The sequence below is a fragment of the Lissotriton vulgaris genome, chromosome 11, assembly GCF_964263255.1.
Source record: "Lissotriton vulgaris chromosome 11, aLisVul1.2, whole genome shotgun sequence".
Classification (NCBI taxonomy): Eukaryota; Metazoa; Chordata; class Amphibia; order Caudata; family Salamandridae; genus Lissotriton; species Lissotriton vulgaris.
The window spans coordinates 1,104,336,413-1,104,351,038 of record NC_141699.1 but is presented as its reverse complement, the minus strand read 5'-3'; the positions used below and the strand labels follow the sequence as shown (position 1 = coordinate 1,104,351,038).

The 14,626-nt window shown below is 40.4% G+C and overlaps 1 protein-coding gene across 1 annotated transcript in view; it reads right to left on the bottom strand.

The window, feature by feature from the left end:
• The window catches only part of LOC147684240 (uncharacterized), a 270,590-nt gene that overhangs the window by 101,928 nt on the left and 154,036 nt on the right, over positions 1-14,626 (bottom strand). The window contains exons 50-56 of the mRNA XM_086944641.1: positions 12,541-12,824; positions 11,457-11,728; positions 10,004-10,102; positions 7,922-8,020; positions 5,730-5,882; positions 4,054-4,313; positions 988-1,072 (exon numbers count right to left, since the gene is read on the bottom strand). Of these exons, the coding sequence (XP_086800767.1) occupies positions 988-1,072; positions 4,054-4,313; positions 5,730-5,882; positions 7,922-8,020; positions 10,004-10,102; positions 11,457-11,728; positions 12,541-12,824 (1,252 nt within the window). The remainder of the gene's footprint in view (positions 1-987; positions 1,073-4,053; positions 4,314-5,729; positions 5,883-7,921; positions 8,021-10,003; positions 10,103-11,456; positions 11,729-12,540; positions 12,825-14,626) is intronic.

The following is a 14,626-nucleotide window of genomic DNA, read 5'->3' as shown; positions in this document are numbered from 1 at the left end:
ATGAAACATATTCATGATTGATGACATTTCACCTCATTAAATTAGATCCCCCCAACTGTAAGAGGTTAGATGTGGATTTTAGGGTTCCTTCATGTGGAATTCGGAAGTAAGGGTAATATTCACATATCTCTAGATCTAGCAAATTCTGCCAAGATCAGTTTATACTCAGTTGAAAATTCATCAGTGATTGGTTTGTAATTGTGTATTGTGAAACATTGTAAACAGAATTTTCAGGATGAACACAAGTGCCAGCTGCAGTATATTCATCTTTTAAAAATTAAAGGACAACATCCATGTTTGCCTCAACAGTGCCAGTGTTCACCAATGATTCACACTTCAGTGCTGGTGTTCACCAATGAATCACACTACAGTGTCGGTGTTCACCAATGATTCACATGACAGTCAGTGTTCACCAATGATTCACACGACAGTGCAAGTGTTCACCAATGATTCACACTTCAGCGCTGGTGTTCACCAATGAATCACACTACAGTGTCGGTGTTCACCAACGATTCGCATGACAGTCGGTGTTCACCAATGATTCACATGACAGTGCCAGTGTTCACCAATGATTCACGTGACAGTGCCCGTGTTCACCAATAATTCACACTTCAGCGCTGGTGTTCACCGATGATTCACACAACAGTGACAGTGTTCACCAATGATTCAGACGACAATGCCAGTGTTCACCAATGATTCGCATGACAGTCGGTGTTCACCAATGATTCACAGACAGTGTCAGTGTTCACCAATGATTCACACGACAGTGCCGGTGTTCACCAATGATTCACAAGACAGCGCTGGTGTCACCAATGATTCACACAACAGCGCTTGTGTTCACCAATGATTCACACAACAGCGCTGGTGTTCACCAATGATTCAAAGGACAGCGTTGGTGTTCACCAATGATTCACACGATAGTTGCAGTTTTCATCAATGATTCCCACGACAGTGCCAGTGTTCACCTATGTGTTCCATAAACCTTACCAAAACAGGAGCCGTCAGAAATGGAGATATCGTCCACAGCTACGTCACTCCGGTAATCATTACCCCTCAGGCCTTCAATGATGACCTGTGAAAAGAAGAGTGCAGGTAAGTTACATCTGCTGCAGAATCGCTATAAGGGGAGGGTTACTGCTCCCCTCTGGCAGCCTAGTGTTGCAGGATTTCATGAGATTTGGTGGAATAAATGGATTAACACTTAATTTGGGAAGGAATCTGTGTTGAGTTGAAAGGTTATGCAAGACACCATGTTCAGAAATATTATCAATAATGGAGTGAATACTCTATGTATAACATTATAAATCATAGATATCTTTTGATTTTTCATTTACAGGACACTGCACATATTTACATGAAAGCAGAAAATCTTTTTGCCTGTCACCAGCTGCATGTAATAATTGTGCACATTCATTTATATTTACGAAGATGTTGAACAACTCCCCTTCTCACACCCTAGGACAGCACACTCCAAATCACTGAATACATGTGGCCATAAAAGCCAAGGATGCTCACAACAGCAGTAAGGTGATAGATGAACAACCCTTGAGAAAGGGAATGCTGTTGGGGAATCCAAGAACCTTCAGTTTCGACAGTCCTTATAGAGGCAGTGCAAGTATGTGTAGCGCAAACCTAGCCGGCAAACAACAGTTCCTTGATGGGCTATGCTATCACACCACTTGCCTTACAAGGTTGTTAATTGTATTACAAGACCAAAGCATCCTTGTATGCATTCCCCTTTCTAGTTTATTCTCAACAGCAGCCAGTAAAGAGAGGAACAACAAAAATAGCAAATTACAATAAGAAGTAGAAATAGATCTTCTAACAGAGTCTTTACAATATTGTATGGCATTAGTAACTAATCAGCATTTAGATCATTGGAATGTTGGGAGCTCTATTGAAGACGATGGAGTGCTCTGGGATTCTAATGGCCGGTAAAAGCACGTAGAGCAACGTTCCAATGTTGTTGTTCACAACAAGGCTGGCTGGTGAGACCCTTTAACCCCTTCGGTGCGGCCGCGATTTTCCCCGTGTGCGGCCGCCGGCAGAACACGGGCGGGCCATGACGAACCCCAGCCGTCATCAGCACACGAGCACTATAGTGCATGACGGCTGGGGTTCGTCACCAGCATGGAAGGGGTTAATGGCCCGCTACTGTGGGCTGTAAGGCTATAGTAAACCACAAATGTCTTGATGAGAGCTCCTTTGTAGCTTTGGGGCAGTCAGCTAAGTGTCCTTTCCTCTTCTCTGGGATAGGTTCTGACCCACTGGAGCCTGTTTCAGACTCTTCTTTCCACGTCTTTAGCTTGTGCCCCATCCTCAGGACTGGCACTGTTGTGAGTGACAGCGAGTGTGACGTGCATGGAGAACATTTTGTCATTTCTTTTTCACATTGTACACTGTTTAACTGAGTGTGTATGAAGTCCACCCATATTCCTGGTGGCAGAATTAGCTTCTTTAAGGCTTTGTCCTTTATTTTTTGGAATGTATTTGCCCTAACAATATTTACATTTGGTGAACAACATAAATTATTCAAGCATATTTCTTCAACTGTATTAATTGTTCACTGTAGAACAAACAATACGTATGTAGGCAGGAAGCTCTGTAAATCCTTTATCACTTCCGCCCAATAAAGAGATTGATTCTAAATTGTTCACTGTATTTTTGGCCACTCAACAGATGTATTGTATGTGATCTCATGTAATGGTATTTCTGGTTATGTAAATATTAAGTTCTTTCACTTGATATTGATGACAATAGTGAGCCTAGGGAGTCCCATTTCAAATCAAACATTGACTAAGACCACGAGATCTTCAAAACAAATTTACCTAATTTTCTTGATCATTCATCGACTTGTTCAGTAGGAAAAGCTGCTAATAGCTCTATGCAGGCAGTCAGCCAAGTGTCTTTATTTCAGTAAATAATAATGACATTTTATAAGCTGCTGACTGGTCCCCAGTTTCTATGACTGTTTACAATACATCGATTACTCATGCTTTAGAAGAGGTCATTAATATGCTCTGAACATGTTTAATAAGAACCTCCAACTTTGGGATAAAATGTAAATTTTCCATGTTTTAATGTAGCAAAGTTCTATTTTTAATAAAGACAAGGAAGGGAGTTGTACCCCACAACAACTATTATTTTTACTTTGATGTTGTGGCAAACAACCAATACAGGGCTTTTCTCCTGATTTAGATTTCTCCACACTTGAACACCGACTGGCTCATGGACACATGGTCAGTTCTCTAGCGATGCATTATTAGCCAAACAGCCAGGCCGCCACCAGCAGAAGGTGACCAAGTAGTTTTTAAGAGCAAGAAATGTGTCCCTGTTGGTTCATTTGTTCGTTGGTATAGCACGTCATCGATAAACCTGGCACACGTTTGTGGGGAATGGACACAACACAATCCAGTCATTTGTGATGCCTGATCTGCCAAATACTGAGGATGTCATCAGGTTGGAAGTTTTATAAGTTAGCAAGTTTGTGATTTCCAGATAATATTTGGTGTTTTTGTTCTCCTCATGTGGCTAAAATTTTCCTACAAATTAGTTAAAATGGTGTGGAGATGAAATAAGATGTCATATTAAAGAGTCCTGGAGCAGTTAGACTGGGTGTAAAATACCACAAAAAAGCAGCATCAGAATCTGTATTTGTTTTTATTCTGTTTAGAACACATTATGCAAATACGGCAATCAATAAATAATAACTATTAAATATCATCAGAGTTAGGCTCATGAGAAGTATCATAAGTCATAAGACACCAAAAACATAGAAAATCATATGATTTCTTACTTAAATTATTGATGACCATTGAATGGAAAATTGTAGCAAGTACATTATCAGAACAAAATAAAGTACAAGCACAGCAGGAAAAAAATGGTAGACATTAAATACAGCACCCTTCTGCCTGTTTTAACACTACTGTTTGTCCATTGCCCATTGTTGTTCGACAGTATTTGTCTCAATTCTGAAGATATCAGAAATGACATTATTATGCATTTTTACTGTACATAGATTATGTTTCTTTTGACCAACAATCAATCACCCACCTGCTCAATGCTGGATCCGTGCAGAAGGACTTCCCCAGAGTACCACCTGTTCCCCTTGTTGCCGGAGTCTGACCAAACCAGCACTTGCGATCCTCCCTTTTCCCGCACATAGATCTTCAGTGCCATTGTTTGTGCCACTCCGTACATGTGATACCAGAAGCGTAAACACTGCGGACCGCTGACGCTGCACTCGGGACTGATCAAATGGGCAAAGTCTCCAGAGCTGGACTCACTGCCATCAATGTAGATATAATACCCATCTGGAAGATAAAAATAAATATTTGTTTTAAAGTATTAATTGTATACGTGTACAAATCTCATCTGAAAGAACAAAGAATTCAAGCAAATTTAGGCAATAATCTCCTCTTTTAGATAAAAATGATGGATAGCTGGATTGCACATTAAAAGAATACGTCAGTCAAACAATTGATGAAATTGTGGTGTAAAATTATTTTTAAAATAATCTTTTTTATTAGAATTACTTTTGTTTTGTGCCAATTACCATATATTAGGCCTAGGTGGGCTGACAACTTAGGAAGTCAAGCTCTCACGTGTGTAACTGTTGTTTAGTCAATTAGATAGACAAGGGTAACAGGTGTGCTGCCCTGTGGGTGGACACAAGTACTAATATTAGATTGCAAACTTGTATAATTAAATATTTTATTTTATCATTGTTTTGGGGTATAAAGCAATGATCTAAAGTTGGCACCACAAGTGGCCAATGGGAAAGGGACCATCTGTAGATTTTCAAAACTGTTAAACAAGACTGTGAAGGTGAAAAAAAGTGAAATAAGCCCTGAAATAACCAGAAATATTGAAGTTTTTGTATCTGCTAAAACCTCAAGGAGAATATTACTTCATTTTAATTTCATGACACTGGTGGAGATTCAATTTCTCTTGATTAGTGAAAGCAAACACTTTCCACCAGGGAAGCAGTTTTCTAGCCTGAAACTTTACATTTTTCAATATCATGTGCTGTAGCTCACTGGAAAATATGGAGCTTGCCAAATGGACTTTCAGTGACTGGCTTTACAGGTAAACAATATGTCTGTGATTAGCTCTCCAACTAACACACCATGGAATACATCGGGGAAATGCATTGGAAATTAGATATATTGGAACACTCCCAATCTTCAGCATGGTAAGCACTCAAGAGAAGAAAAATATGTCTTGTCTCATTCATCTTCAGAATATGAGTTGAACAACTTTGTGTACAACTAAACATTGATGTGTTTGGATACTTCTTGCTATGTTATCATCTGATTTTGCTAATTCTAGCTCTGAAGCCGAGACAGTCATGGCCTCCTTTCAAGACCAAGCTAGGCATCGCTCCTTAGTTCTATTTGCAAATGTGGTAGTGTACACTCTTTTGAGCTCAAGTTAATAGTTCTAGGAGTTCTAGTTGTAAATTAGAGTAAGAAGACTTGTAAACGCACTCTTCAGAATATTACAACAACACCATTGTACACTCCGTTTCACAACCACATTTTCTGCTTCACATGTTTTGTATTGGCTTATTTAGGTATATTGAGTAGTAGCTTGGCATCAGAAAAGACCTCTCCCACTCATTCAAAGGGTCATCAAAGCACTCAGTTAAGCAGGTGCCCTTTCATAAATTCCAAGTTTCATAATCATAAACAGTTGACATACAGATCAAACTTCTATTGTGCACCTACCTCCTGTGGTGTGGTCAAACGAAGGGCCAGTAGATTGAGTTGGAGTCGACCCTCTGATCCTTTTCCAATCAAGTGTATCTGTCTTAGACTGTGTCCAGTTACAGAAGTCCTTGTCAAAGGAGCAGGACAAGGGACAATGTGATGGTGGTGTGCCTTCAGAAAAAAAAGAGGAAAGCTCTGCATAAAACACCAGTCAGAAGGGTCTGCAACTTTTTTTTGATCACCCCATCACAATGCATACTAACCGCCCACTTCCACTTGTACCAAAAACAGCATTTCTCTTACGATTATAAACTTTCAGTCAATATAGTAATAGTTAGCAGAAAGAAACATACCCTGCTGATAGTCATAGGTAGTATATATAGTGAATAGAACATAACTAAATAGAGAATTATAGCCTTCATTTTTTTAATGACATCATTCGTCTGCAGGGAGAGAGGTTATTCCAGAGTGATGGGTGTGGTATGGCTACATTCCTGCACAGACTCTGCTTTGGATCAGAATAGAAGATTCTTAGATGAGCGAAGCAGCAAAGAATCCTAGGTCAAGTTGAGAAAGAACAGAGCTAGGAGGGGCTAAGGGATGAGAGACATAGTGTGGAGATGAATGAACTGCACTCTAGGGAGAAGAGATGAACTCCGGACCACACCAGTGCAAAGCCACCTTTTAAATATCTTTGTCAGCGACATTGCAGATGCACCGGAAGATCATTTTTACCCTGTTCAGACTAATTCCTCACATTCAAGTTTATAGAATTGTGATATAGCTTTAAAGAAAAGCAGACAACACTGATATCTACAGCAGATACATTAACTAGTAGGAATGAGGTCAGATTTAAAGAAATGACTAATACAAAGGTCACTAATTTAAAAATCATAATCCCTGACCATGACGGGCCACAATCCTGAGAGCAGCATCTAAGCCGACCACAAATGATCAATTGAAAGACAGATAAAGAAAATGCTACTTACCCAGTCATCTGTTCTTGGCATATAGTGCGGTAGAGACAAATGCAAAATACAATTTCTTACCTGGAAGGTAGCCTTCCTAAAAGCCATCACTTCTCTAAGAAGAGTCGTGAGCTTTAGGCACTAACCATAGAGGAACCAATTTTGCAAATACATCAAAGAAAAGTGGTTCTTAGAACTAATCCCACACTCCCACCTAAAGTCATCTCTGCCTTTCATATCAACCAATCTGTTGGGTTGCCTGTGTTCTTTCCTCAACCAGACTCGGTGGCAGAACATGCCCTTCACACATTAGAGGTTAAAAGAGCATTACTTTACTACATAGAAAGAACACAACCTTTTAGGTAAATCAAACAAATCTTTGTTGCTTTTGCTCCACCACATAAAGGCAATCCCATATCAAAATCAGGCATTGCAAGGTGGATAGTATGTGCATTTAATTATGCTACATCAAAGCTAAACACTCACAAACAATTCCCCCTAGAGCGCATTCTACACACAAACTAGGGTCTTCAATGGCATTCTTAGCAAATATACCCGTAACTGAAATCTGCAAAGCTGGAACATGGTCTAGCTCACACAGATTGACAAAACATTATTGTGTGGATGTGTTAGCAAAACAGCAAGCTAGTGTGGGCCAGGCAGGTTTACGAACACTATTTCAAACTATTGCAGCACCTACAGGTTAGCCACCGCTTCAGAAATAACTGCGTTATAGTCTATAGCTCATATGCCTCGAACGGGAAATGGTACTTACCCAGTATGCATCTGTTCTTCGCATTTGGAGCAGTAGAGTTATATGCACCCACCCACCTCCCCGAGGTCCGTTTGCAGTGATATCTTACTTAGAGACAATTTAGATGAACATCTACCTTTACTACTTTACTAACTCCATCATCACCCTTTATGGCAAAACAATCTAAGAATAGAGTTGATGCCCATGCCCACTATCACCAAAAGGAGGAGCCACCTGCTTTGTGACTATAAGACTTCTTCGAACATTAACAAATTGCAAACATCCGGGCCCAACACCAGATGGCGATCTATGCTAAAGCATATGATCTACTGCTCATATGCCTCAAACATCCTCTTTCTCTTAGAAATAATTGCCTTTCTTAAATGTTGATCTCAACAGAATCCATGCACAAGATAGTGCAGCAAAGATACATAATCATATTTAAACATTCATGTAAAGGATGAACTAAGGTGAGGTCAGATGTTTACCTGAACTTGGAGGTGTGGTGGTGGAAATTGAAGGCGTTGTCCTGGTTGGGGTGGTGGAGGGCAGTGTGGATATAATGGGGGCAACAGTTGGAGGTCGGCCTGCAAGTGAAGCATAGTTTCATTTAATTCTGATGTAGGAAATAGAAATGTAATGTTGTGAAGCTCATCACTCGCGAAGCTGAATATCTATTTGACAGATGAAGTGACAGAGAAAGGCTCCAAGTAAAGCAAGAAGAGGGTCAGGGGCATCTCCGCTGAGTACATCTCCCTCTCTCATTCTGGACATAAAGCCTCCACAATTGATGTCTGCAGTGGGGGACTCATAAAAAAGACGGACCTTACCCAGGCAGACCTTACCTAACCTCTTCTTAGGTAGGTCACTACAAGGCATCAAATGCTTTTTTCAGAGTCCTAAGAAAGAGCCAACACTCAGGGGATACAGTGATGGCTGCCTTCTTTTATAGATACCCCCAGTGATCCATAACTCTCATCTTATCAATATACCCAGTGTAACATGGGTACTAATAGGATCCTACCTATTTTATAGAACTCACCAGGAAACTCACCCCCCCCCCTGGTGGTCTGCACGCTGGCAAGGCAGAGAAACATCAGGCACCTCTTCAGTGATCTCTCACTCAAGGAGTGCCTGCCTCTCATCTGACAGAGTGGGGAGGTGTAAGGGTGAGAAAGGTATTGATTTCATTGGCCATTGCCTTATGTTCCGAGGTGTACAGGGAAATATAACAAGAGGCAAAGTGACCTAATGTGTCAAGGGGATGAGTCAACATGCATCATATATAGGAGGGAGCCTCTCTGGCGTAACTGTGCAGCCAGACATGTCCCATCGTTCTCCCATTGATCATACTGCCGCCAGCACAGCTTAACCAAATCTTTCTCAGCCACATTGAGAAAGTGCATGTTTAAACATGGTTTAGCTGCAACATACTGCCATTAATGAATTAATGCTATTCACCAAGAACAAACAGCCCAAATATGGCTTCCCTTTAAAGCCATGAGACACACCAGCATAGGGCTCATTGAGTGGCTGGAGAAATTGATCATATATCCCCTTCTCTAATGCAACTCAGATGAATCCCCGTAACTTCCCGCAGTATCCCGAAGGACAGTTACATCATCAACTAAGCCACACAAAGAGCCCTCATGCCCATCTGGCTGACAAGCTCAACATTTCGATGGCTCTCAACACACTAACAAACAGGAGAGCACCAGATGGAAACAATAGTTGTAAAAAATAACAAAACAAATCTCCATAATCACCAGGACCAACCAACCCTCCCTCTACTTAGATGCATGAAGAAGAAAACCTTCAGAGAACAGCACATTGGATCGCTCTAGAAGATCCGCCTCTAAACAGGAACTCAGGAGCCCCCTTTCCTCTCCATCGTGGCAATGATCACTGATCCTACCAGTAACCAGGTACTGCTGTAGAGCCCGGTTTCCTCTGACTAGGTTTATTCTATCAAAACAAAAGACCGGCATCCATCCATACACAGAGGGCTGTGACGCTGCTCTCCGTGGAGGCAGAATTTGAATTGGAAAAATGGAAAAAACACTTGAAGGCAACACAATCGCAATGCAATTGAAGACTTAGATGTTTGTTTTTCTCCTTTCTAGTGATGTACAAACTGAGCTTGGGTGGCTATTCACAGATTCTTAGGAAATATGTTCACAGCTGGAATTGTGATACCACTTTTCACTTGTAGTATATTATTACAAGTGAGAAAGTACATCATCATTTAAATGACATCTAAAATCAAATGTTAGAGCATACATGTAAAAAGAAAAAAGAATACTTAAGATTATATATTACTAAATGTACTCCCATGCGATACATATATCATATAATACAATTAAATCTGCTGTGATCCTACCTCTGTTAACTTGTTTGTATTTTCTACAAAACATTTTAATTATGTATAAATTCATGTATTTGACAGCATCAATGCTTTCCACAAAAGGTTTGGTTGCTGAAGCAAGCACACTATAGTTTCAGCCACGAGAGACATTGAAGAGAACTGGAATTGCACTTATGATGGGATGGACTTGATGCCCTATATTTACCCGATTCTGTGGTTATTGTTGTACTGCCACTCATTGTGCTGGTGATGGTAGCGATGGGGTTGGTTGTGATTGTGGTAGTTGTGGTAGAAATATCCACATCTGTAATAATAAAAAAAAATGTCAGTTCCAGTGCATTAATATGTTTACTCCACAAATCACACCGTGCTCCGTATATCACTCTTTGTATCTCGTAAAGTAACATGTGTCTCTCTTTCAGGATTGGTTCCCAGGAATCCTCATAACTGGAACAAAGGGTCATTCATATCTCTAGCTGAAGGCTCCTTTATCATTTTGTTGAGAACAATCAAAAATACAACACTCTTCAATTACAATATACAATATAAAAACAATTTTACAATTCCTATAATTATATTTTTCATTAAACTACTATATTTTTTGTAGCTGCTAAGGCCTTTAAAAAGAGCACACCTTGAATGTCATCATTTTGTCTTTGTTATTTCTTTTATATAATCCTTTCACATTTCTTCCCCTTTTCTATTTCATTAAATCAACACAGTATTGAGACTTCAGTGATAAAGCATTTGTTCCATGTTAAACATAATGCCTTTATCAGTAACCAGTGCCTTGTATAGCTATTTCATATACTTAATTTCTTCTGTTGACATGTGAGACGTTCTCCACCTTATAAATATATCTTGATGCAGTAAAATTTACCAAATATAAAGGAGGAATTTGGGGTACTTAGGAGAAAGCAGAATAGCTTTAGGATTTCACATGAGTGTGCAAGGAAATTCCCAAGTTATTTTTCTCACTTTATAAGATGATCATGGGGTTTGTTTTTCTCAAAATAAACACATGGAATGGTAGAGGATAGCTTCTCTATCCCAACACCAGGGACACTGTGTAAAGAGTCCAAGCGACCCTTATTGGTTTACAGAGGTAAAAATGATAACACTAAATGCTCTCTTTGCTCTCTTTTGTGGCAGAGTGGGTGAACAGTTTATGCTTATCAGAGGGTACTGCTAAGCATCTGTTGTTCTCACAGAGGCAATAAATGAAAAACACACTCACGAATAAATCCAATAACAATTTATAAAAATAAGTTGTATTTTATATATATTTTGATATCAAGAAGGTCATTCAGGAGTCTTGCAGGGCGTGAACCATACCTAGGAACGCTTGCAGGGTCGAGGCAGTATCCAGGTTTGATTGCACGGTCTCCACAGCGCCTAGGCTTGCTTTTAGAGATAAATACAGTGCACAAGCATGCTCACATGGTCAGTCTGCAAATCAATTTCCTGTCTGCCTTTCCTTGGGTACGTTACAGAGTTTAATGTTTGGGTCATTTGCTTTCTGGAAGCGGACGCCACGGTGAAGTGAAATGACTCCTAATATATCCTAAACCCCATATATTTCTCTATATTTGAAATAAAACAAATAGCGAAAGTATATATTAAACAGGCATAAAATGATTAAACTCAAAATAACTTACCACAGATGGTCCCCTTCCTCCAGTCTCCCAGGTGTACTCCGGCCACCTCACAGGCTGACGCGTAGGAGCCCAGGGCTTGGCAGAGTTGCTCAGAGCTCCCTCCGTTGGCGCACACGTCATAGACACAGCTCTCAAAGTATGACTGCGGTGGAATAAGCGCATGGCAGGGAGCGAAGGGGCCAGTTCCTGTAGTTAGGATCTTGCACTGTTCTCCGTACACTTGTTCCAAGGATGGTGAGCACACTATGGGTGGGATTATCGTAGAACTGCAACTAATGGACAAACAAGGATGCATCAGTAATTGTGGCAATGCAAGAGGGCTTTCCAGGACAAATGATAAATATTGGCCAATGAGCAATTATGTACAAATGGACAAGTCTATCTCTCACTTAACAAAGTTATCATGTATGTGGAACAAGGAGGTCCACCTATCGGAACATTGAATCAGTATGACAGTCCTAAAGTGCATGAGCACTTGATCCCACACAGGTCCCTTCTTCAGGAAAAGACCTTCATGAATGCCATGTACTACAAAGTGCACATCCTTGTGCTTCATTTGCTCATTCAAAGTAATACCAGATGCACCAGCAGCAAAGGATCACCTTCATTATTTAAACAAAAACGTAACACAACTTATCTAACTTCCTGTTATTACTAAAGTAAATCCACCTTACAAAAGTATCATAGGTAAATAGGAGCGGATATCATTTTGCAAACTCTATGGAAATGTTTGCAAAGTAAAACATTATGAAGATTTACACTTTCAAAATGTGTGCGGAAATTATAACTTTTGCACCAGACATGGCACATAGTAAAGAGTTTGCATATATGCTCATCTTGGCTGTGTTTTATTACAGGGAACATCATCTCACAAAGTGCATTGTACATTGTTCAGAACAACTTAAAAATATGACAGCAAATCTAATCTCATCAATTGTGCACACTTTTCTAAAGTGAAAAGCTCAAGAACATCACAAATCTGTGTGAGTGTGAATAAACTTTGCATGACCAAAGTCATTAGTCATATTGTATTCTTTGTGTCTTGGCTTTACTAATACTTAGTGTCGTCTGAGAAAGTACTTACTTCCATTCATCATCAGGCACCCTCCAGCTGTTTCCAAAGTCATTGACGTCTTGAACCACAGCGCCACCTGGTTTCATGAAGTCATCTTTCGGGTTGTCATTGTAGGTCCCACATAATCCACACAACACGCCTTTGTGGTATTCCTTCACTATCACAAAGAGCTCATGGTCGCCACTAAACTGAAGTTTGAGTCCAAAGTCTGTGGTCACCACGACATAGGCGCCAGCAAGTGATATGTTCACTCCCGAAATATAAGCTGGCACATTGACCAATACGTGATTGATCTAATGGGAAAATAAAAAAATAAAACATTAAACGAGCTTGGGAGGAGGGTGGTTTGCAGCTCAACATTGATGGGTCAGAGCAGAATAAGATCAGACAGAATGTCTTGGTGATAAGAGCAGGCAGTGTGTCTTGGTGAGAAGAGCAGGCAGTGTGTCTTAATGATGAGAGCAGGCAGTGTTTCTTGGTGATAAGATCAGCCAGTGTGTCCTTTTGTCGGAGGGAGATAATGACTTACATTTCAAGCATGGAGATTTTTCAGAGTCAAGAATTGGAGCTTTGGGGTATTTGTTCTAACTTAAAAGTGGCCAATGTTATGATCTCTCTAGAAGTGACAGCCCAGGAGAATGGGACATTGACAAGGCATCTGAGGACAGTGTTGTTTCTACCCAGGGTCAGTAAGTAAGTGTGGCTTCTGGGCAAGAAGCAGAAACATCAGATAGAATGACAGGCGAGTGACTGAGGGTTGAGGCGCTGCTCAGCTAATGATACAGAAGATGTGTGAATATCAGTAATTACTCAATCTATTTTAAAGAGTCTATTAAGGAACTCAAGTGAGAATCTCTTGAGCGATTTAACTGGCCAGTTGGGGGGGGGGAGTGGGGAGGGGTGGGGTCACAGGGAACAAGAGAAACTTCTTCATAATAAACTATTGTCAAACTCAAAATTCAATAACATTGTAGTAGGGATCCCTCATGTTCACCTGGTCTCCTGGAGTTTTTACATTTTTGGCAGGGTGGTTCACATATTGTGACTTTGGGCAGTGGTCGGCTGCTAAACCTACTCTCCTACAATCATTTCCATCTTTAAAACCTGGTGTGTAAGAAAGAAACACCAAATGACTTATCTGACTTTTTACTTATGCCCACAGTGAACTTGAGCAAGTGTCAATATTGTCAACTGCCCCATATGGGATTGATTCTGGCTTTCCACCACTCACATGTGTAATCTGAAAAGCATCGCAGCAGTACTGGTATGAAGGTTTGTAGGGCTAACTTGTTGGACTAAAACCATTTTGATGCACAAGATGCTCCTTCTGCAATTAGGTAGGTGTGTCTTGTTAAGTAGGCAACTAATGTGAAGAACAGCAACACCTTTGTATTGTGCCAAATGTGCATTTGTTAGCAGTGACATCCCTGAATGTGCCTTAGTGCAAGATTGACAATGTGTTAAACAGCATATTTGGGTGTCTTTGCTGAAGAATCAAAGGCAGAATCCACTTTGCAAACTTGTAATATATAACAGAATTCTATTCTATTTAATTAGGAAACTTAAATTTGTGGCCAGACATCTGAACTAGTATTTCAAAAAGACATTCAAATTCTGCTTCATGAACAGGGAAATATCTGACCAGTTCTAGTACCCAAAGCCATAACACAGATGACTGCAGTTAGCCTTCCCATGGACCCAGAGTTCCAGAAATTGTGGGAGTAATATCCAGGAAGAACTTATTCAAATTATCGCAAAGTTTGGACTTTTACGTCCACTGGAAGATCAGAATAAATGGTGAAGCTACTAATAAAAGCAGGACAATCATAGACTAATTTGCCCCACCTTGAAGTTTGTTTTCACAGCAATGTTTGAGGCATCTGTGGACCACAGGAATTTCATGTCTCACCTCCGGGCAATCTGTCTGCTGTGGCTCTTAGCCGTTTCCGCACTATAACTAAGCATGGGCGGAAAATCCGTTTCGCTCGCGGATTTTGCGGATTTTCGGTAAATTAGCAATCCGCGAGATTCGCGAATCTCCCGCAAAATCCGCAAATCCGCGAGCAGCGGATTTTATGGCTTGCTCGCACTGTTC